This window comes from Manacus vitellinus, unplaced genomic scaffold, assembly GCF_001715985.3.
Source record: "Manacus vitellinus isolate BGI_N305 unplaced genomic scaffold, ASM171598v3 scaffold_16_pilon, whole genome shotgun sequence".
NCBI classification, from domain to species: Eukaryota; Metazoa; Chordata; class Aves; order Passeriformes; family Pipridae; genus Manacus; species Manacus vitellinus.
The window spans coordinates 3,880,713-3,902,129 of NW_021939189.1; the positions used below are offsets into that span (position 1 = coordinate 3,880,713).

Genomic DNA, 21,417 nt, shown 5'->3' on the forward strand with positions numbered 1-21,417 from the left:
CTTGGTCAAATCCCAGGATCCAAGGACAGCTACAATGCTGAGAACTCCAGGAATTCCACCTTCTGCTGCTTTATACTCTGCTTCTCCCACTGCCTTTTGTTGCACTCAAGAACCACTGCCTGGCCACCCCTGCTGGGTGTAGTTGCAATAAAGAATATGCCATGTTTTGCCATAATTTCTGTTAGCAACATGAAAAAGGTATGTCTTTGCTGGAGTAAAAAAATCATTCTTTGAACCAAAATGAACTCATAAGTCTGAGAGGCCTTTGAGCAAGATATTTATAGACATTAAGTCCTTTTTCTTTGAGATTGCAGCCTTAGAAACATCACACAGGAAGAAAGCCAAACATCTGCGTTGATTTTGATTGTTTAATACTCAAGAGTGAAAAAGTGTAAAATCACAAAGCTTTGTACCACCACACAAAAAAAAAAACGCAGTTTCATTGCAAAATGACCAAAACACAAGCTGCCTGCAAAGTTTCACACAGCTGACAACAACAAACCCAGGTTCAACATTCTGACCGTCTTCTGAAACACCTGCTGTTCACAAACATCAGCCAGCACAGAGCTCTTGGTACCTCACACATCCTTCTTCGTGCTCTATTTGCTTTCTAGACCAGTGGTTTACACACTGTGGAAGACAGTGCTCCACCTCTGATCTATACCAGCACACAGTTTTTACACCACCACCACCCCCGAAGTACTAATTATGTTTTAAAAGCATTTTGTTTAATCCAAACGCAGCGAAGTTCTTATTTGTGTTTAATGAAAAGCATAACTGAGAGGAGGAAGCTTCAGAAGTGCATGCTGACTGAGGGTGTGTCACCCATCCCTTCAGCCACAGGACAGAATTCCTAGGCAAAAGTGATCGTGTAGGGTGAGTTAGTACTCCAGACAGCAGGTTAGATTTGCTCTTAGTAGTAACGTGTGTACCTACAGCCCCTGCCCTGCACGTGCAGCCACTGGGCCTGCAGGATGTGACTGTTCATCACTTAAATACCTTTTGTTGCCTGAAGGGAGAATTATCCAAAAGTTATCATGCCAGAATGTCTCAGGTTAATGAGAGCTAAGTGGAAAATGGGCTGCTTATTGTAAAACACTTTTAGAACTTAAGCCCTTTTTTAAGTGAGACAACTTTGTTCTCACAGCTGGAAAGCATCCACGCAAAGGAACTGTGCATATCTGTTTAATGTCCTGCTAATGCACATTTCCAGTTCTCTACAATAAACCAGCTTTCCAACAACTGATTAAAATGTTGATCTGAAATAGAACTAAAGTACACTGAACAAATTTTTCCCTCCAGACAATCAAAACAGAAATATATCTTGGTATAACCTACTGCATCTGACAGTGATGTGCAAAGGAATTTCTAGAGCTGTTGTTGCCTCAGTGGAAACAATACTGATTTTTAAATTAATTTTTTTTATCCCTCAATGCTAAGGCCACCTACATTTTATGATTCACTTGCTCCTCAGTGGTTTATTCGTGACATTACAGTCCTCTGAGCAGGTGAAGATAAACACAGTTTTGGTATTATTGTTCCTAAGGACTATGTCTGTCAAATATTCCATAACGTACCAATAAATGGTTTTGGCATAAGTAGCTTTTTGTTGGTTGCTAAATATGTTTTCTGCAGATATTTTCATATCTATTTTACAGAGAATGGTAAATTCTCTATAGAGAATTTACCATTTCAGCCAAGAATAAAATTCAAAAAAAACTAACACTGATTATTTTTACCTCTGTTGCTTACTATAGATCTGACTTCTTCCTTTATGTAGTTATTTAATACTTGAAGTACAGAACCTGCTTGCTTGCAGTTAGGCATCTAGCTGGAAAATTCTGGCTTAGACATGATTATTAAGCACAGAGATGTTGCCATCTTTAAAATCATATGGTCAACTAAGGAAACAGAAGTATAGGATGAGACTAGAAGTACTACAATCAGTAACACCCTATTTATAAATGGAAGCACAAGATCTTTTTTGAGCACAAACAAATCATTTTGAAAAAAATATTACCTATTACACAGTGAACAGTATAAATAAGCTTAGATACATGACTTTAGTGCTTCTACACAATTCAGTTTCCCATTCCTTTTCCAGCCGTTGGTGGCATTTCCAATTTCAACAAATGATTTCACACAAGATGAGGAAAACATTCAGAAGGTTTTGCAGTGCAGACAAACCTCGTGAGTTAATCTTTGGAACATTAATACATTTGTACAGTTTCAAGCTTAGTTACTAAGGCACACAGGGATGGAGCTGTCCCATCCCTGGAACAGCAGGATCCGTCAGTCAGCACGGAGCTGCTCCTCAGCTTGGCATTTACATTCAGATAGAAAGCAGCAGGCAGGTTTGGAAAATAGAGCTCTCTTAATAGTAAGGCATCTGAAAAGTGACTAGTCATGCCAGACTAAGATAGTTTAACTAGATTCTAATATGGATCAGCACACACAAAACTAGGCTTACATAACCACAGGGGAAAAAAAAAAAAATCTCGGAGTGAGCACCCGGCGGGCTGGCACAGCAAAGCCACCCGGGTCCAGGTGTGTGTCTCCTCTGCAGGGAAGGTGGGGGACAGGGAGTGAAATGTGTGTGTGTGTGTGTGTGTGTGTGTGTGTGTGCAGAAATAGCAGCTTCTCATTTGTGCATGTTACTTCTCACATGTGTCCAGTATGGCATTTCTTACCCCAGTGACAAAAATATTCCGGCTGCTATTTTTGCTCCTGCCAGCACTGCCCACGTCAGGGCCTCTGCTGGATTCTGAGCTGAACTTTGAAGTCACTGAATTACAGAGTTAAATTATGTCCTTCATTCAACCAATGTGCAATCCAAGTGAAATTAGCTTATTTTCAAATGATTTAAGTAGAAGGCAACTTTGGCCTGAGGCACACGTTACATTCAGAAAAGAAAAGAAGAAAAAAAATAAACTCAAATCTCAAGTTGGGTTTGCAGGACAAGGGGTTGAAAAGGGCATCTCGTTTGTAAACAAAGAAAGGATCATCTGGGAATGAGCTGACACACAATGATCATAAGTGTCATCAATGCCTTTTGTACAAGTTTCCTTCTAACAGGGCAGCATCAGCTCATTTCACTGTGTCAAGGAATTAGGCACTGTGTCATCACGTTTGACACTTCACACTTACCTTTAGCAATACCTTGGATTAAGGTACTCCATATACTGCAAAATAGGTTGAGGTTACTAATGTACTCAGCCACTGAGTCTGTAAGGAGTTCTCCTTACCTCAGTGGGAATTTTATCCAGTCTATTTTGTAAAGTTGTTTTCTTTTTAGAGATATTAAATGTACTACCGTCTAACCATCAAATTCACTATTTCTCATGAGGAAATACTGTGAGAAACTCTTGCTTCAGTGTTCCCTCTTTCATTTCTGCACTACATTCCAGCTATACAAATAATATCACTTTTGTCAATTCTTGCTATTCTTAGTTTGATCCTACAGGACATGATTTAATTTTATAGCTGTAATAACTGTCTCCTAAAATGTATTCATTAGGTATTGCATATAAGTACACAGAAATGGAACTGAAAAATCAGCTACTACCACTCTTATTAGTCTCACATTCTGTTAAATTTGTGGTTAGTAGCTCGAGCTTTAAATAGAATTGCATAGTAATATTTTAGTAACCAAGTACAATACAGTATTAAGAAAAAAAATAATTTGAAGAGTCCTATTCGAGCACACACTTAATAACTGATGTGCTATAAAACAAACAAAAAAAATAGAATCCTTTCAATTCCCCAGTAGCAAATTCCTCTTTCTATGGGTGGAAAAATCTGAAAATATTAGACACAGATCTCTGAGGAAAAAAAAATACTAATAGCATGATCTCTCCCAAAAATAAAATTTCCAATAAAATAGTGTGCTGAATAGAGGCTTAGATTCAATACTTCTCAGTCCACTATTAATAATCTAATAGCTCGACTGTTTCCCCATCCCTTTTTTTCTCTTTAAAAAAAAGGATAATAAAAAATATATATAAACAAATTGCTAAGTAGGCTTCATTAAAGAGTTCTTTCAGAACCACTGTCCATCATTATCATCATCTTCCTCCTCCTCATGGTCCAGATACAGAAAAGCGACTTTCTTTTCTTCAGAAATATCCGACCTTTGGTCGACCGTTCTTTGCAACTGCACAGTTTTATCAAAAAGTGACTGTTCCACCACCTTTTCACCATGATCTTGGGAATAACTGGACAGAACGTAGCCACTTCTTGTGTTTTCATTTTCTGAAGTCTGGTCACTGTGAACTATGACCTGTGACTGACTCACAGCAGGGTCTTGCTGGTTGGATATCAGCACTGCTTGTTCTCCGCTTCTCACCGTAGATATTCCACCCATACTGGAAACATCCATTTGAAAAGTGTAAGATGCTTCCTTGGATCCTACTTTAATATGCTTTACAGACTTGTTGCTCTCAGATGACCCTTCTGTTTGTGAAAGGTCTTCCAGCATTCCAGAAACGGGTCTTGTAAAGACTATTTGCTCAGCGTGAGTTTCTACGGGACTTATTTTAACGTGCCGGAAAGATCTCGAGCCTCCTGAAAGGGTGTGGTCTTCCAGTTCCCTGATTTCGGTGTGCTCAGAGCCAGGCCCGTGGTAGATGATCTTCTCAGCTGTCATAAACTCTTGGGGACCCAACTGAACGTGTCTGACTGAACTCTCTGTCTGTGAGAAGTCCCTGGTGCCGCTGACCTCCACCTTACCCGAGATGGGCCCTTCAAAGATCACTTGCTCGGTACGAACCTCTCTTGGGCCTAACCTGAAGTGCCTTACTGTACTGCTGACACCCCCAGACCCTTCTGCCTGGGAAAGGCCCTCTGAGCTATTGAGTGCCAGAGAGTCCGAGAGAGACCCTTCAAAAGAGACTTCTTCAGTTATTTGCCTTGATCCTACTGTGACACGTCTCGTGGACCTGTTGAAGTCCGTTGAGAAGTTCTGGGAAAGATTTCCAGAATCAATCTCTTCTATGGTCGTTGTAGTAAAAGGGCCTGAATAAACCACTTGCTCTGTGGTTTGGATTTCCTTAGGGCCCAGTTTAAAATGCTTCACAGATTGGCTGAATTGTGACGACCCCTCTGTCTGAACGAGACCTTCCGCAGCGCTGAGCTCCAGCGTTTCCGAACCAGGCCCTTCATATATGACCTGCTCGAACCTCTGAACTTCTGCTGGGCCAACCCTGACATGCCTGGTGGATGTGGTCTCATCAGTTGATGGTGGTGAGTAAGAGACTTCTCCATAATCTGCTGTTTCCAAAACCGAACCGTCATAAATCACTCTTTCCGTGGTGTGATACCCTGTGCCACCACTGCGCCTTGTCGTGGAGAAGTTATAGATTTCTTGATCAGCCAAAGGAGTGTATTGATCAGTGGGAGAAGAAGCATCTACTTCTATGTTGCTTCTACCATCAACAACTCTCTCTGAGCTCTCTCTTTTCAGGGAGTGAATTGTCGCCTTCTCCTTCTCGCTTTTAATTACTTCACCGAGCTGAGATTCATCAAATTCATCAGTACTGAGGGTCTGGGACAGATTGACTTCAGCAACAATTGTCACCGAGCCACCCTCCTCCTTTTGATCAACTTTTTTGATATCAAATTCTAAGTTACTAGCATCAACTTGGTTCTCTTTTGTTAATGCAAACAGCTCCTCTTTCACACTGTCTGGGAGACTGCCCTCCAACTGCTCCAGAGCTTCCTTCAGTCGATGTTTAGGGTCCTTCGTTTCCTTGGATAAGAGCTCTTTTATGGAAGTCTGAAATTCAGGGGGAATTTTAATTTCTTTTTCAATAACAACGGATTCAACATGGGATGTTTCACCTTCAGGATGCTCTTTTAAAATATGGGCACTTGCTTCCTCCCCTACCACTTTATAGGTTTCCTCTGGAGAGCTCACACCTTCCTCTCTCTTACTCTGTGTGCCTTGCAAAAATTCATCTTGCCACGAATATTTAATAGTTGATTCTTCCTCAATATGAATTTGCCCATATACTGAGTCATCATCTTTTTCACTAATAATAGGATGATCATCAGGAACAGACACAAAATATTTTTGTTCAATAGGCGAGTCGTCTTCCTCAGTTACTTCTTCCACGTGAGTGAAACTCTCATGGCGTGGTTTCTTCTTTTTGACATCTTCATAAGTGAACGTGACGTTCTGTTCCTCCTCACCGTAACGCCTCTCTCGCTCAGGGAACGAATCCTCCACTTCTTCTACTTCAAAAGGTGTTGAAAAATCACTCCTTTCATCAGTGGCATAATCCAGTGGCTCCTCTACAATCTCAACGTTAACAGACACGTTCTTTCCCCCCTCGCTTCCCTTCAGGCCATGATGTACAATGTCCTCTATCTCCTCTTTGGAAGGAGTTCCCTCAACACCCTCTCGAATCACTTTTCTAACATCCTGGGTTGACAGACGTCCCAAGTTACCTTCATCAGAAATATCTATGTCTTCCTGAACTTGGGATTGCACTGTGATCTCGGTCTTTATTTTCCCATCATCTGATTGTTCTTCCTTATTAAAATAGGTCACTTTGGTGTCTGTTGACATCTGTGAACTTGAAGAGTGCGTGAAACTTTTAAGGATGTCAGCAACAATATTCTCTGCTATATTTTCAGTTGGCAGAGTTCCCATTTTGTGACTTCCATCACGAATTCGCTCTTCACCTTCCAGACTGGACTCTGCCTCTGAAATCCTCACTTGGTGAGCTTCAAATGACTCAATTACATGGTCATCTGCTTCTCTTCCTGTGGAAGTTTTAACACCATGTACCCTTATATCTTTATGTCTCTGAGATCCTCTGTCAGGAGCAGGCCTTTCAAGAGTGATTGGTATCTCAATGACGTCGTTGCTTCTTGATTCTGAGGTCACACTCGTATCTTTTTTGGTTGATTCACTTCTCAAACTTCTTGCATTAGAAATATCACTCCCTGATACCTTCTGGCTAACTTCCTCACGGAGGTATGTTTTCTGCTCGGTCTTCCTTCCAAAACCAGCACTTTCTTCTATAAAAGGTTTCTCATCTGTTTTCTTTTTCTCATCCTTTGTTTGTTTCTCCAGCTTATCTTTTTCTCTCGGCAGAGGTGCTTTCTCTTCAGTCGCTTGGCTGCCTCCTCTTTTATCTCTGAATATGGTCCGAGTTTCAGTTATAGTTTCTTCATATTTAGATGGTTTTGCATCAGTAATCAGCTCATAAGCTGGAAATCTAGTGAAGCCTGGTTTTGTTCTTGTATTTTCAGCATCGGTCTTGTGGTCCTTGTCTGATCTTTCAGCATGTGTTGATTCTTTTGAAAAAGACACCGTGGAAGAAGTTGTAACCTCTGTTTTCTTTCTCTCCGGAATTGTCTTTTGCTGCGTTTCAGTCTTTTTCCAGCTACTGTAGGATGGAGTAAATGTTCTTAATTCTTTGTGGTCTGTTATAATCCTTTCATCCTTTGTAGCAGTTGTTGAAGGGCGATATGTTGAACCAAGTACATCTCTTCCAAAAGTTCTTCCACTGGTACTTGTCTGTGATCCAACCCTGGTGGAGTAACGTGCAGAGCTGCTCGTGTCTGTCACTGCCATTCTGTGCCTCGTGTCAGTGATCCTGGGAGCTGGTGAAGCTTTATTTCTATTTCTCTCTTGATAAGTAGAGTAAATATCAGTGTAGTTATATGAAGTGTTTATAATATCTGCAAAAAAAAGAGCACAGGTGACCAAACATTAAAATAATGGCTTGGATCTAAAATAATGTCAAATAGAGGGCATGAATTAAGGAAATTTGTACTACAATTTTTGAAAGAAATAGTGTCTTCATTTTCCGTGGAGCTTTGTAAAGGCATGCCTGTAGGTTTTCATGATAATTAAGTTTATGCATAAATTACATTAAAAAGAAAGCAAAGCTTTTTGCTAACTTGCACCATCTTGCTAAGTTTACCTGTTGTGAACTACTGGGTATTGTGCCATTTACTTAAAAATCACACCTTTCATATTTATACTGATGTTCACTTCCAGTTTCTTATTAAATAATGTATGCTGACTTCCTAGGCTGGGTTTTTTGCTTCACTAGTGTAAATGGCCTGGAGTTTCTCAGTTCCTGTTGAGAATTAATGGCACATCTGCCACCACACACTGGAAACTGCAAACACAAACACAACCCTTCACACCCACAAGATACAACAAGGGAGAGAAATAAAGAACCTAAAACCTAAAATGTACCAGGAATGTCTGACTAAGACCAACCAGGACTGCACCACTCACATCCCCTACTCCTAAAAAGCTGGCCACATCTCCTCTGACTTTTGGTAGCCTTTCCTGTATAATTTCTGCTAATTATTCCTGTAATTCCTTCCATATTCTGTGAATATGCTCGAGCACTGTCTGCAGAAGTACTGGCTAGTTCAGATCCAAACTGTGCCAGGACAAACCCTGCTTATAATGTAACAGCACAGGCAAATCTGTGTGAGCATTTGTACCTGGGCCCGAGGTTTTTTTAATTTACCACTAAAGACACAGCCTTAAAATCACTTTGAGGAGTAGTGTCTATGCTACTCTGATGATTTTAGGACCAGGAGTGTTATAGAGACTAACTTTGTTACTAATAACAACAGCCAGAGCAGTGAGATTGAAGGTCCATCTTATCCAGAATCCTGTTCACAGTGACCAAGAGCAGATACACAGGGAAGAGGATAAGAACAGGGCAAGTAAATAGTGATACTTCCCTTGCATACTCTCACAGCCTCCAGAGATTTGCAGCTCCTAAGATAGAAATGGTATCTTTATGTTTAGTAAGTCTTTGATTTGTCTTTCATTATTCTGCTAAAATATCTCTGTAAACCCACTTTTTAACACTCAAAATGCTTCAGGATGATGAATTCCGGGGTTTTAACTACACGTTTTGTTAAACACCTCTTGCTTTATACTTCAAAACTCTCTTAAGACCTCTGGGCATCCAAAAGTTCTTTAGAGCTACAAAACATCACTCCCTACTTACTTTCTCCACTCAAGTCATGATTTTTATAAATGATCTCATATAGGACAGCAGTATGTTCATTTAAAATATTAACACTCAAAACTAATTCAATCTTCACTCTGCAATACACTCATAAAAGTATTCTTCAGGAACACCATAACACAATCATTTCCAGTTATATTTAATTTCATTCAAAATTAATTTTTTTTAATATTTATATCTTACCTTGAGGCAATTTCCCTGCAAGCTGCTCTCTCCACGTAATAATCCACTGGTTGCTCTCCCCTTCTAACAGAGCTCTGCAAAACACACAAAAAGGCATTCCATTAAAATACTGGGAAGGATAAGCATAATATTTAACATTTATTAGTCTTAGAAACTAGAACAATTATCCTGCAGTTGGGTCAGATTTTAAGTTTTTTTCACACCCCATGTTTTTATTAGTGGGAATGAGAAATCCTTGGCATCTTCCAGACTCTTAGTTTGCAGAGTTCAGTTCCTGAGAACGGAGCAATAATCCTACAGCAGGTGACAACAGCAGACACAGGGCAATTTTACATCAAATCTTCCACATCAGCCGAAGTTTTTCTTCCTGACATGAACAAGATCCACTGATTTCCACCATGGGACCAGACAAGCTGGTAATTTTTTCCAGAATGACGGTCTTATAACAAAGCCACACAAAATCTGACAAATATTCAGTAAAGCTTCCTCAGAGACACACATGGAGATCATGGAATCACAGGATCGTTTGGGTTGGGAGGGACCTTCAAATTATCCTGTTTCAACCCCCTGCCATGGGCAGGGACACCTTCCACTAGCCCAGGTCTCTCCAAGCCCTGTCCAACCCGGCCTGGAACACTTCCAGGGATGGGGCAGCCAGAGCTTCTCTGGGCAAGATGTTTTATAAAGAAAAGGTAAAAATTAAATAAAATATTTGCAAGCAGATAGTCTGCAGCCTTCCTGCTCATAAGAGTGGTGAAGGTGGTGCTGCAGTGTGATGTGAGGGAATTGTTACAGCCAGGACTTGCAAGTTCTACCCTTTCCAAACGAAAAGTGAAGGAAAGCATTACTTCTACTGTCAAACCCTGTCTAGTGCTGGAGGAAACACCTGACAGCATTAAATTAATTCCTGTTCCATAGGAAATCAGCACAATACATTTGGCAACAAAGGCCTAAAAAAATTCTCTGTGACAGAAGCTTCTTGGTTTCTCTTAGTGGCATCTCTGTCTGTCCCCTCGGTTCCTCAGCCCTCCTCCTTTTTCACAGTGACACTCCAACAGCTTCTGTAATCCCAGGAAGGCAGCACTGGTGCAACAGCCTAGAAATTCTGGGTCAGGTTCTCTGCACATGCAAGGGAGTGTTACAGTCAGTACAGTAACTTTGCTGGGTTTGTGTTCACTTGTATTGGCGAGTTCCCCATTTCATCATAGCCAGTTTTGGGACTGCCAGATGTTCTGCACTGATAACACACAGCTGCAACATCAGAGCTGGCAAGAGTGAGGCTGGAGGCCTGTGATAGCCCAGGCTTCTGACTCCCAGGGGGAGAGCTGGAAGCAGTTTAGGATTAGGGTATGAACACAACTGCTGGGCATTCCTGGCAGAATTAAAGCAGGTGTTTTAAACATCACCTGCAAATTTCACGCTTCCCATGACTCATCACTTTGCTAATTTTACACTTCTTTTGGTTTCTCACTGCCTCAGGATTCAGTGGGACAGTGTTACATCAGCAAAATATCATCGGCAAGGTTTTCTCTGCAGTCATGGATTTGTTTGGATTCAGAAGAAAAGGCAGGTTAGAATTATCTTGACATATTTACAGGTCACCTCCCCTTTAAAACAGGCTTGGCCAGGCACCTTTCCTTCTGTTTCATTAGCCAGAAAAAAAACCCAGTAAAAGCAATTTATCTTCTTCTACATTAAGAGAGGCTTTCAGGAACTAGATGACCTCAACACGTATAAAGTTCCCAAGGCCAAACATCTGATCTGCTGAATGCAGTGAGTGCCAAACAAATCACTCTGACAGACACACCAGAGGAGCTGCTGGTGACGCTGCAGAAACACGTCCAGGAGCTGGCAGTGGAAGTGTTAACCATGACGAAGGAAACCGGGAATGTGGGTAGTTTGGCTACAGATTTCTGGCTGCTGGTTAAAACAACAGTTGTTCAGTTGCTGCAGCAACAGTATGAAGTCACTAAAAATAAGTTCCAAGAGGTAACTGTATATGGCAAAGGGCAGCAGCCCACCGAAAAGCTGCATCTGAAACACTGCTACTGAAAGGCAAAGCTCCCTGAAAGCTCTGTGAGGCTGGACAGGGAGTCAGGGGTTTACTGTGCACAGTTCTCAAGCTTATCAGAAATCCAAGAAAATGTTACACTGAGTTTGGCTCAATAAACTGGAGTGAGAAAGGGCAGTGGAATGTACTGAGCACTGGCTTGGCAGTCAGAAAACTCAGGCTACATTTCTCAGCTTGACCATAACTTGAGTTAATGCAAGTCATTTTGCTTCTCTGTTCCTTTGTATCCTTTGCTAATACTAATGATTTAAACTATAACCTCTCGGTGGTGAGGTCTGCTTTTAAATTCGATTTAAACTGCCTGAAGAATAGAGTGTTCATGTCAACTGTATGAACTCTTAAGTACTCACAGTAATAGCAAAAAAAAGCATTCCTTCAAGCAGCACTCTTCTAAAAAATAACCATGTCAGCTACTTCCTGGAAATCAGATCCCAACTGAAATATACTGTGTTAACACTTAGTTTAAGTGTTACCAGTAAATAATCCAACTGCACCTTTAACTCATCTCATTATTAATGTCATTTATCTAAAGTTAGCAGTGACACACTCGTCAGCCTGTGCTGGATGACAACAGAAATAACCAGTCCATGAAAGCAGGAGGAGGAGATAAACTGGTTGGGGTGAGGAGAGAGAACTTAAAAAAACAAAAGGATACAGCACAAATGTTATCATGGTTATTCCCAACAGCAATGACTTCGTTTCAACTACAGAAACCCAAAAGCTCAGATGGCAGCAGTTGGCTAGCAGGCTGTAAAAATTCATCCTCTCCATCCTGGGTATTTGCAAAGGAGTTACAAAAAAAAAAAAACATCTCTCCAGGAAGTGGAATGGAAGAAGCATTTTTAGGGGTCAAGGCCACTCCACATTTTTTTTTTCCATCACGGAATGGGAGGTCAAGGAGTGAAGAACAGCAGGTAACTGCATTTTAAATTCCCTGGGTGCAGAAAACTCAGGGTGTTCTAAAAATAAAACCAATACAGGAACAGGACATATTGGATGGCACAAGTTATGAAGAGGAAATAATGAAACTGAGTGCAAAAGCTGTGGTGAGGAGCTGAGGAGGCCTTAATGCTGGTGCTGATTTTGTGAGAAGGCGGCATGGAAAGGGTCAGAAGTGCTGATGGAGGAACACAACTGGAGGATTGGAAAGTGTGCCTGGCAAGTGTATTCAGAGATCCTGACAATGACCATGGGGAAAAAAAAAAAGGGAAAAAGAAATAAAATGGAAAAAACAAACTTGTGTAGCCTCTGATGCTTTAGAATGCAGGGTGGTAACTAGAACAGAACACTTGTATGACACAAAGATTTCAAAGTAAAATCTTTTACCCTTCAGCAACAACATATTTTAGGGAGGACAGGAAACCCACTTAACCTATTGAATGAGTCTCTGTGAAGCCCCTGCTATGTGAAAAGAAAAAGTTTCTGATAACTAAAAAGAAAGACCTGAGAGCAATTCTGATGGCAGGCAGATTTTTCTATCTCCTTTTAAAATCAAGAGTCTCAGACAGTGACTAATTCACCTCTTCTCTCTGGAAATAAAACTTAAGCACAGTCTAAGTAGCTGTGGTTTTGCAGGGTTCCAAGAACTCAGAACAAAAGTGCAAGGCACTTGATAAATATTTACTTCAACGGTGGTAAAAAGGGATTAGGAATGAAGATTCCCATAAGGTGTAACTTTACAAAGACATATAAGAGACATATTTCACTTCCTGACTGAGTCCCAGCTCCCAGAGCAGGAAGGGTGAGCAGAGTCAGAGAGGAAGCACACTTGGACCTTAGGGAAGGGTGTTCCTTGCAACAATGATCTTTATTCCCACTCCAAGAGCAATGGTGACTAATGGAAAGAACTGACTTTTTAACTGAACTAACTGTAAGAGTTGTAAAACAGAGAGAAAACACAGGGTGGGAGGTACAAAGAAAGCTCCAAGAAGACCATGTACCACACCCTCAACCTCTAATGCCACAGGAGGAGAGGAAATGCCAGGGCCTCCATGGAAAGTTCAGGATGTTGAACTAGTGTGAGTAGGTGCCCTTTGTTTCCAGAATGTATAAGGAAGGTTATATGCCAGCATCCTCTGGGAGAACAAACTGAAGCTGGGTTCACATGCCCTGTTCTTCACAGGTAAGAAGACCTGGGAGAGGAACAGGATTTGAAAAAGTACATGGATGAGCTGTCCAGAATTCTTCTGCTGCACAGCTTAGTGATTCCCTCCCACAGCAGGGCTGAGAAAATCATACAGTAAGGAAGGAATTGTTTTCTTGAGCAAAGGGAGAATAAGCAGAAAAGAGGAACAGGTAAAACTGCATAAATGTAAAAACACAAAACAGTCACTTTTCAGCTTCTGATATGTTAAAAGACTTTTGTCTGCAGGCATTACACAACATGTTTTCTGATCTGGAGTGAGGCCCATTCTCTGTTTTCCTCTGTAGATTTTTTAGTAGGTTGATGCTCATCTGTCTGCTGACATCTGCCTTGCCATCAGTGATGCAAGTTGCATTCACTGCCATCAGATGAAGAAACCCCACGGGAGCTTCTTATTCAGACAACAAAAACATGCTGCAGGTGATGCTGAATTGTCCTGTCATTAACCAGGGCAGGGAATCCTTAGACAAACCAATAATGCTCAGATAATCAGTGATACAACTCTGGAGAAGTTCCAGAATTTCATGGGCTTACAAGGATTTCAAACAACTGAATATCTGGGCATTATCATTCCTAGTTCTGGATGAACACTAATCATCAAAACCACGCTGATAATTCTGTTATTGTGACAGTGCTAATCCCATTTCACAGATGAATAAACTGAGGGAGAAAGTTTAACAACAACAGTAAAAGTCAACAACAGAGCTGGGATTAGAGAATCATATGTTTTAGCAAAGTTAATCAAGGAGCACAAGTGGTCACCATTTCTCTTCTACTAGTAATGCTCCAGACACTCCTGGCTTTCCAAGGATCACAGGGATCCCACTCCACCAACAAACACCCAGGTACTGTTGCCCACCAAGTGACTGCAAATCCCTTGTCCCACACCCTGCTTGTGCTCTCACCTCACCCAGAAACCAACCTTGGGCTGTGTCTCCTGGCAGACAACTCTCAAGGCATCCTGAACAGACATTGCTGCTCTTGGATGAATGACAGATCATCTTTGCTCACTAATCTTTGTCAGGCTACTCAGAAGTTACTGTTTCAGATTTCTTATAGTTTATTTATGCAACTACAATTAAATCTCATATGTATCGGTGGATTGCTTTACTCTACACACCTCACCCATAACTCAGCTGGTGACATCTTTATCCAGACTTAGTGGTTATTATTGGTTCACTGGAACCTTGCACACTCAGAACACAGCATTAATGCTTTAGGACACAGAAGCATATATCATATATAACCACAAATACCCCTGTCCATGCAGGTTCAATATGAATGATGCACCCAATGTAGACAAGCTAATAACTCAGGCAGTCTCCTCAAAAAACACAGAAGCAGTCTGACATGAAATGTTTGCAAATTATTCCTTGGCTCAATAAGAATTGCACGTCTGCATTTGAGGATCAGTAGTTCAATGAAATTTGTTGAAAATATTGTGCTAGTTGAAGAAAAAAAAAACCCACATGATCTTTGCAATAAGGAAGTATCTTTCTCCATCAGCTTTGGGTTGTTTGGGATTTTTTTCTTTCCAAATCAGTTTTATGCCATGTGCCAACAGATACATCACAACTCCCCAGAGAGGAGAATTACTCTGGTTTTTCAACCCCACAGCTACTAAGTGGCCAGAGGGATACACAGTGCTAAAGATTCATCAGCTGAGATGCTGTTTGCTGTTATCTCACACTTGATCCTGACATGTTTCCATAACAAATCAAGGATGGAGAAAGCCAGGATTTAACAAACAGACTTTTCTGTTATCTTCCCAGTGAGAATGGGGAACTCACTGCTGCAGGTGGCCACTAATCAACATATTTAAGCAATGAAACGTGCCTGGGAGTTGACAGATGGCAACTACAGGACCTCAGGTTTTATTGATTGCAATTTAGGGATACTGGCTCCTCAGCTTGTAGTCAGCCCTTGCACCAACAATTCCCATCAAATTAATATCCACCTGACCAGGACTACGAAGGTTTCTTACACATCACTATATTTGTACAAAGTTAACAGGATTCATATGGATTATATTGGCTTTGGGGTCCTGAGGCCCTGCAAGTACCTGCCTGTATTGTAAAGGCTGGGAAGAGCATGGATGGGGTTCCCATATCTGTAAAAAGTGATTTAAATTATCCTTCAATTAGACAACAGAGTGTGATCACAACTCTTACCTGTAGGTTTCAATTTCCAGGATGAGTCCTGCTTTCACCTGCAGTAGTTCTTGGTAGTCCTTCAGGTAATCCGTGATTGACATGGTCAGGAACTGCTTTTCTTCTTCCAGGGCGTCAATTATTCTCTAAACAGAAATGCTGATTTTTAGTTTTGAATTAACGTAGAAATCTGTACACTTCAATGCCTAAAACTTAAAACTTTTAATTAAAAAAACTGCAACCTGAGAGAGCAATAAAATGTTCTATCCCTTCAAAAACCAGAGCAAATAATCTCTAAACCTCCCCATATACCAGCTGAAATACACTGCTACTGAAGCAGAGCTTTATGCTACAAGTTAATTTTATGCCTTAATAAGGGCAGTTAAATATTTCAGTAAAACCCATTCAGATGCTCTGTACAAAAGTTATTAAGTATCCATAGCAAGGAGAATATGCTCCTTTAACAATGTGACTTAACTGTGATTCCTTTTGTCACTTTAAGATCTCATTCGAGACCACACTTCAGATCAGAAATTTCAGCAACTGCTTTGCCATAAGAAGCTTATCAGTATTTTCAGTTCCACAGACATGTGGGTCCAAACCAGTTTTGGAATTCTAATATCTGGAGACATTCACAGAGACCAGAAGGTGAAGGATGAACCTCCAGTGGTTCCTTAAATTTTTCTAGAGTATTTGGACACGTGCTTTGAGGTCCACTCACCTCTGTCTTAACTGCTACTACTCAGAAGACAGAGAAGGGATTGCTCATTTTCATCCTGATAACTAAATATGACCCTGTACAATACAACTAAATATATAAAATTATATATATTTATACTAAATGGCAGAAGAAAGAAAAAAAAATTGTAGAAAGTGCTTTAGTCAGCAGTGCTACCTCTCACATGAAGGGCAAATTGCCATTTATATGTATTTATATTGAATATGACCCTGCTAACTAAAATGCTATAGATGGCACTTCCTTCTGGGGACTAGAAGGACAGTCATTAAATCTCAGAGGCCCAGTTGTGTTCTGTTGACATCACTCTGTAGTACTCAGGGACACTGAAATGTCGTTTACAGAGCAAAATCTCGTGTTCAACACTGAACAGGGATTCACAACAGCATATTTCAGTTGGCATCCTAATAAATGCTCTGCAGTACAAACTGGAAAATCAAGGCATGGATAGACTAGTTTAAAAAACCTCAAAATATATAATTTATATGCAGCAAGTGCTCAAGTATCACTGTATAAGCAATACAATAAAAATGAAGATAAAGCAGGGACTCCCCAGATCAGTTAATGCCAGTATGATGTGCAAGGCAGAAGTGAGGTCTAAGAATTAAGACTATCAAGTGCTGGCACTCAAACATCAATGGTATTTTGGGGGTTTTTTTTAAGTAAAAGTAAAAAGAAAGCTCTATGAAGGAAGCTGCCTGTATCTTCATACACATGTGGGTACAGCTCTCTATATAACACATTAATCTATTTTTTCATTTGTATTTGCAGCTGTTGTTAAATGATTTCACTGATGTTTTGCTTGACACAACAAACCTCCCTTTTTATGGCAGAAGACAAATCCTGTCTGCATGTCTGAAAAAGCCCCAGTGGAGGCACCATCCTGCATAGCCACGCAGGCAGAACCACTGACCTTTAGAGCTCTGAGGTAACAACTGTGTTCAAGAACTGACACAATGGAAAATCCCAAGGTGAGAAGGGAAGGAAAGGACCAGGCCCTGCTTTTGAAAGGAAAAGGCTATCAAGCAACAATGGACAAGGTGCTGACAGAACCAGGAGTCAGCAAAAGGAGCAAAGACAACAGACTGGGTCTCTGTAGGACCAACACTTAAGAGCTCAGATACAAAAATTAAGTGATCCAGGTGTTTTCCTGCCTCCCAGATTAAACACAGAGATTAACCTACACATGTGCATGCATATGTTAAAAAGAACTTCACAATGCTGCAGTCCCAGAAAAATTCATCCAGGAAATCTGTATGCTGGACTGCAGAGTGTGGGGAGCTCTGAAATTCTGGGGATGTTCAAACCTATCTGAAAACACAGGAGCCCCTCAGCCCTATAGTCTGTAGGCAGGGTTGGAAAAGCCACTTAGATTCTACCCACTGGATTTGGAGAGCACTGGGGATCCAGAACTTTGAGTTAATGATTACCATAAGGGGCTACATAACTCAGCCAGCTGTGCAGTACTTCCAAAGGAATTAATTCCACCAGGAGCAGTCGCTGTATAGACTGGAAGGCAGACAGCCACTCAGCCAGCCCTCCAGGCACTGATGCTTAAACACAGAGCAGAGGACAACTGGTCTCCAGTCCTGTTTCCAGGCGTGCCAGAAGGTACATAAACCACTTTGGCAAAGCTCAGGAGACTGCAATCCAACAGACTCATTTTGCAAAAGGTAACCTGTGCTGTGGCAGCAGCATTGGCTTCCCACAGGACTCCCCTGGAAAGATCTGTTCCTCAGCCCCATCAGTCCCAGCCCCCCAGACCCCAGTGATGTCCTGCTAGAACTACATAATGGGATAGAAACTATTTTCTCACCCTTCAGATGGTCCTTTCCAGGCAGCAGTGGGAAATTTTAGAAGGGCAGTAGGGGGGAAAGAATTTACTTGGGTTGTCCAAGCTGTACCTACTGAGGGAATCAAGAGAGGATTCCAGGTTCCAGCCCTTTCCATCTGGTCCTACTTACTGATCCCAGAGCTCATTCAGTGGCTCAGCAGGGGAGGGACCAACACTGCACTTGGCTGGCAAGAAACTGGTGTGCAGAAAAATGCACTTGACGTTGACATTAAATGTTTGTTTGACAAGATGTTTTTCTTCTTCTCTGGAGCTCACAACACCGGCGCAGGAACCGACCTAAACCTGGTGTACCACTGAAAAACACCTGCCTCCTTTCAAAGCAGCAGGATGAGCCATGGATGTTTTTACATCCCAAAAGTACAGGGGTTTCAAATCACCAGGAGCTTTTGCAGAAGTTTTCTCACAGCTCACAGTTAAAATTATGGAAGCAGGAGACCTACTGAGTTCATCCCTTCAGCGCTCAGGACCAGTGAACATTTTCCAGTGCATGATTTACAGCTTGCCTGGTTCAGCTAAATTATAACTCCAAATACTTATTTCTATTTAACACTGCTGAAAGCTCCAGTGAGGGTAAGGGCAGTGCAGGAGGCAAAGATGGACATATAAGGCAACCAAATGATATATGGAAAATATTAATAAATCTAATTGCCATTGCAGCTGCAATGAAGAACAATCACTTGACTGTAATCTGCACATACATATCATTTCTATGTGACACTCTACAATAAATAAGCATGGAATAGATGCTCTTTAAAGAGTAGTTTAAAAGCCATGCTGAACATACTTTAACCAGTAAAAGAAATGAGTGAGGGAAAAAAGGCTTTGATCACAAAAACAAAACCAGAAACAGCTGCCTGTACACATTCTGTAATTTTTCTTCTTGGATGTGAGCAGGTTTTATTTCTCATGAACAGGAGACTGGCCACTGAAAAAGGCCTTTCTCATTAGAAACTAAACATTTTAAATATAAAACCACTCAAAAGAAATAAACCTCGTGGCATTTTTGAATATATATATAGATAATAATTAATTTCTGGTGGCAATGGTAAGACAGTTCACACATTTTCATGTTTTCAAAGCACTTTTTTGTTCTTCTTGTATTATTAAAGATTTGAAGAAATTTCTCCTGTAATATCCAAAGCACACCAGATACTTGTGAGAATAAAAGAGAAGTTTGTTATGTTAGTATCAAAATAATCCATTTTGGAGCACCGAATCAGGACAATTCAAGGGCATACATTGATTTTGATTATCTGACTTCTACAACAGGTTGCACTACTTGCTTTTCTGAATAAATTATTTTAAAAATACAGACATTCTTTAAAAATTCTTTGAAGATACAGACACAGCTGCTATAAAAACACCTGAAAGAGTTAAATACAAACCATTCTAGCTGGCTTTGGAAGAAACACTTGTAGCATGGCTAGTGAGCTGTACAAAATGCTCTCTCTTTACTCCCTATTCAAAGGTTTTCAGTTGGAGCAATAATGACTGAAGATCAATGACACTTTCATTATAAATCCCTAATATCAAATATAGGCAGCAAGAAGGCTGCACTTTGGAAATCAAAGAAACTTTAAATATTATGAGCTTATGAAGAGGTTGTTTTCTTCCTGGCATTTTCACCTGGCTTTAATTTTCACCTGGATTTAATTAATGAGAGATTTACATATGACACCTTCTCCTAAAGCTTTGGAAATCTTTACATACAGGATTGGAGGAATGAATTGTCCTGTCAAAAATGGAAAAAAAAATCCATTTAAAAGTTAAGAGCCTTTGTGATTACTTCTTACATACCTAATCTGTCTCAGTTCACAGCATCTGCAAACTATGCAACTTCCAAACAATCCAGCAGAGTACAAAAACCAGACACGCTCACAGCAACAGGTCCCAGTCCCTTCCCAGTTGCCAACACATCCATAATCTACTGGGGCTGCTGGACACAAAGGACCCGTTGGCACACGGGGGCCAGGCAAACAGCAGGGTGTTAATAAAGGGTCTAACAATGAACAAAAGAAGTGTAGCCCTCGGGAAAGGGATCGATGGGCTGCATGATCCAGTGTGTGCTCTCCACTCGGAGTTTGATGAGCGGATATTTCACTGTTCCGGCAGCTGCTGATCCCTTCCCACGCACATCATCACACCAAATGTCACCCTGAGAGCAAACAAATCCTGGGCTACAGATGCTGTTTAAGCACACCGACATCTCAAACAGGTACCTGTGTCCTTCAAGTTTTATTTCGAAACGATTCTCACTGCTCAGTGCCCTCAGCACAGTCTTCCTGTCTTTAAACAACTAAGTTTTCTTAACTAGTCTGGGGAGCACAAGTTCTCCCCGAGGCTCAAGGCACACAGGAATGTGTGTAAAACGGGAAGAAAACTCAGATCATTTCTGTGACTGGGACAGGCCACCCTCAAGCCCCAGGCTGGATGGGATGAGCCCTGTCCCCGGTTCATCTGCTCCCAGGGACTGCTCCGTGTCCCATGTGCTCATGCCAAGCCCAGCAGGAGCCCTGGCAAGCCCCGTGTGCCAGCTCCACGATCTTGGGCACTTGCCGAGGGCGGGTTGGGAAGGCAGCACCTGTCACCAAGACGATGTCCTCGGGGTCACTGTCCCCTTCTGGTCCCCACCCTTCGCACCCCAGCGGGGTGGGTAAGCCCTGGACCACCCTGAGTCAGAGGGGTCTGGCACCTCCCGGAGCAGAGAGAGCGGGAGGGATGGGAGGGGGTGCCAGGGCCGTGGGAAACCGGGCTCACATCGCAGGATGGGCCAAAACCGAAGGGAAAAGCGAGGGCGGAAAGAGTCTCAAGGGAGCCCTAAAACAGGCACCGGGAGGGCGGGAAGGAAGCGGGAGAGGCCCGGGACCGGGGGACATTGGATACCGGGGGACATGGCCCGGGCACCGCCACCACAAACAATAGGTACTCCGCTCCACCTCGGCGCCCGTGGCGCGTCCCTGCAGAGCCAGCAGTCTCCTTGCTCCAGCCGCTCCGGAGCCGCGGGCGACAGCTTCCTGGCCCTGGCGCGTGCAGATCCTCCAGGTGCTGCCGGCACTGCCGGCTCTCCTCCCGCAGCAGCTCCACGTCCTCCCGGCTCCGCTGCGCCTCCTGCTCCTGCAGCATCTGGATCTGCTCCTGGTAGCGCAGCAGGGTCTCCTGGCAGCACTGGCCGAGCAGCATCTCGTAGGTCTCCTCCAGCTCCTCCAGGCTCAGCCCGGCCAAGGGCGGCGGCAGGGCCGCCAGGTTCAGCCGCAGCTCCCGTATCTCC

At 42.1% G+C, this 21,417-nt stretch overlaps 1 protein-coding gene across 1 annotated transcript in view; it reads right to left on the minus strand.

The window, feature by feature from the left end:
• Positions 1 to 350: 350 nt before the first annotated feature.
• SYNM (synemin) overlaps positions 351 to 21,417 on the minus strand; it is a 44,060-nt gene continuing 22,993 nt past the window's right edge. The window contains exons 3-7 of the mRNA XM_018069476.1: positions 21,148 to 21,413; positions 16,602 to 16,659; positions 15,580 to 15,704; positions 9,195 to 9,268; positions 351 to 7,689 (exon numbers count right to left, since the gene is read on the minus strand). Of these exons, the coding sequence (XP_017924965.1) occupies positions 4,040 to 7,689; positions 9,195 to 9,268; positions 15,580 to 15,704; positions 16,602 to 16,659; positions 21,148 to 21,413 (4,173 nt within the window). The 3' untranslated portion in view covers positions 351 to 4,039. The remainder of the gene's footprint in view (positions 7,690 to 9,194; positions 9,269 to 15,579; positions 15,705 to 16,601; positions 16,660 to 21,147; positions 21,414 to 21,417) is intronic.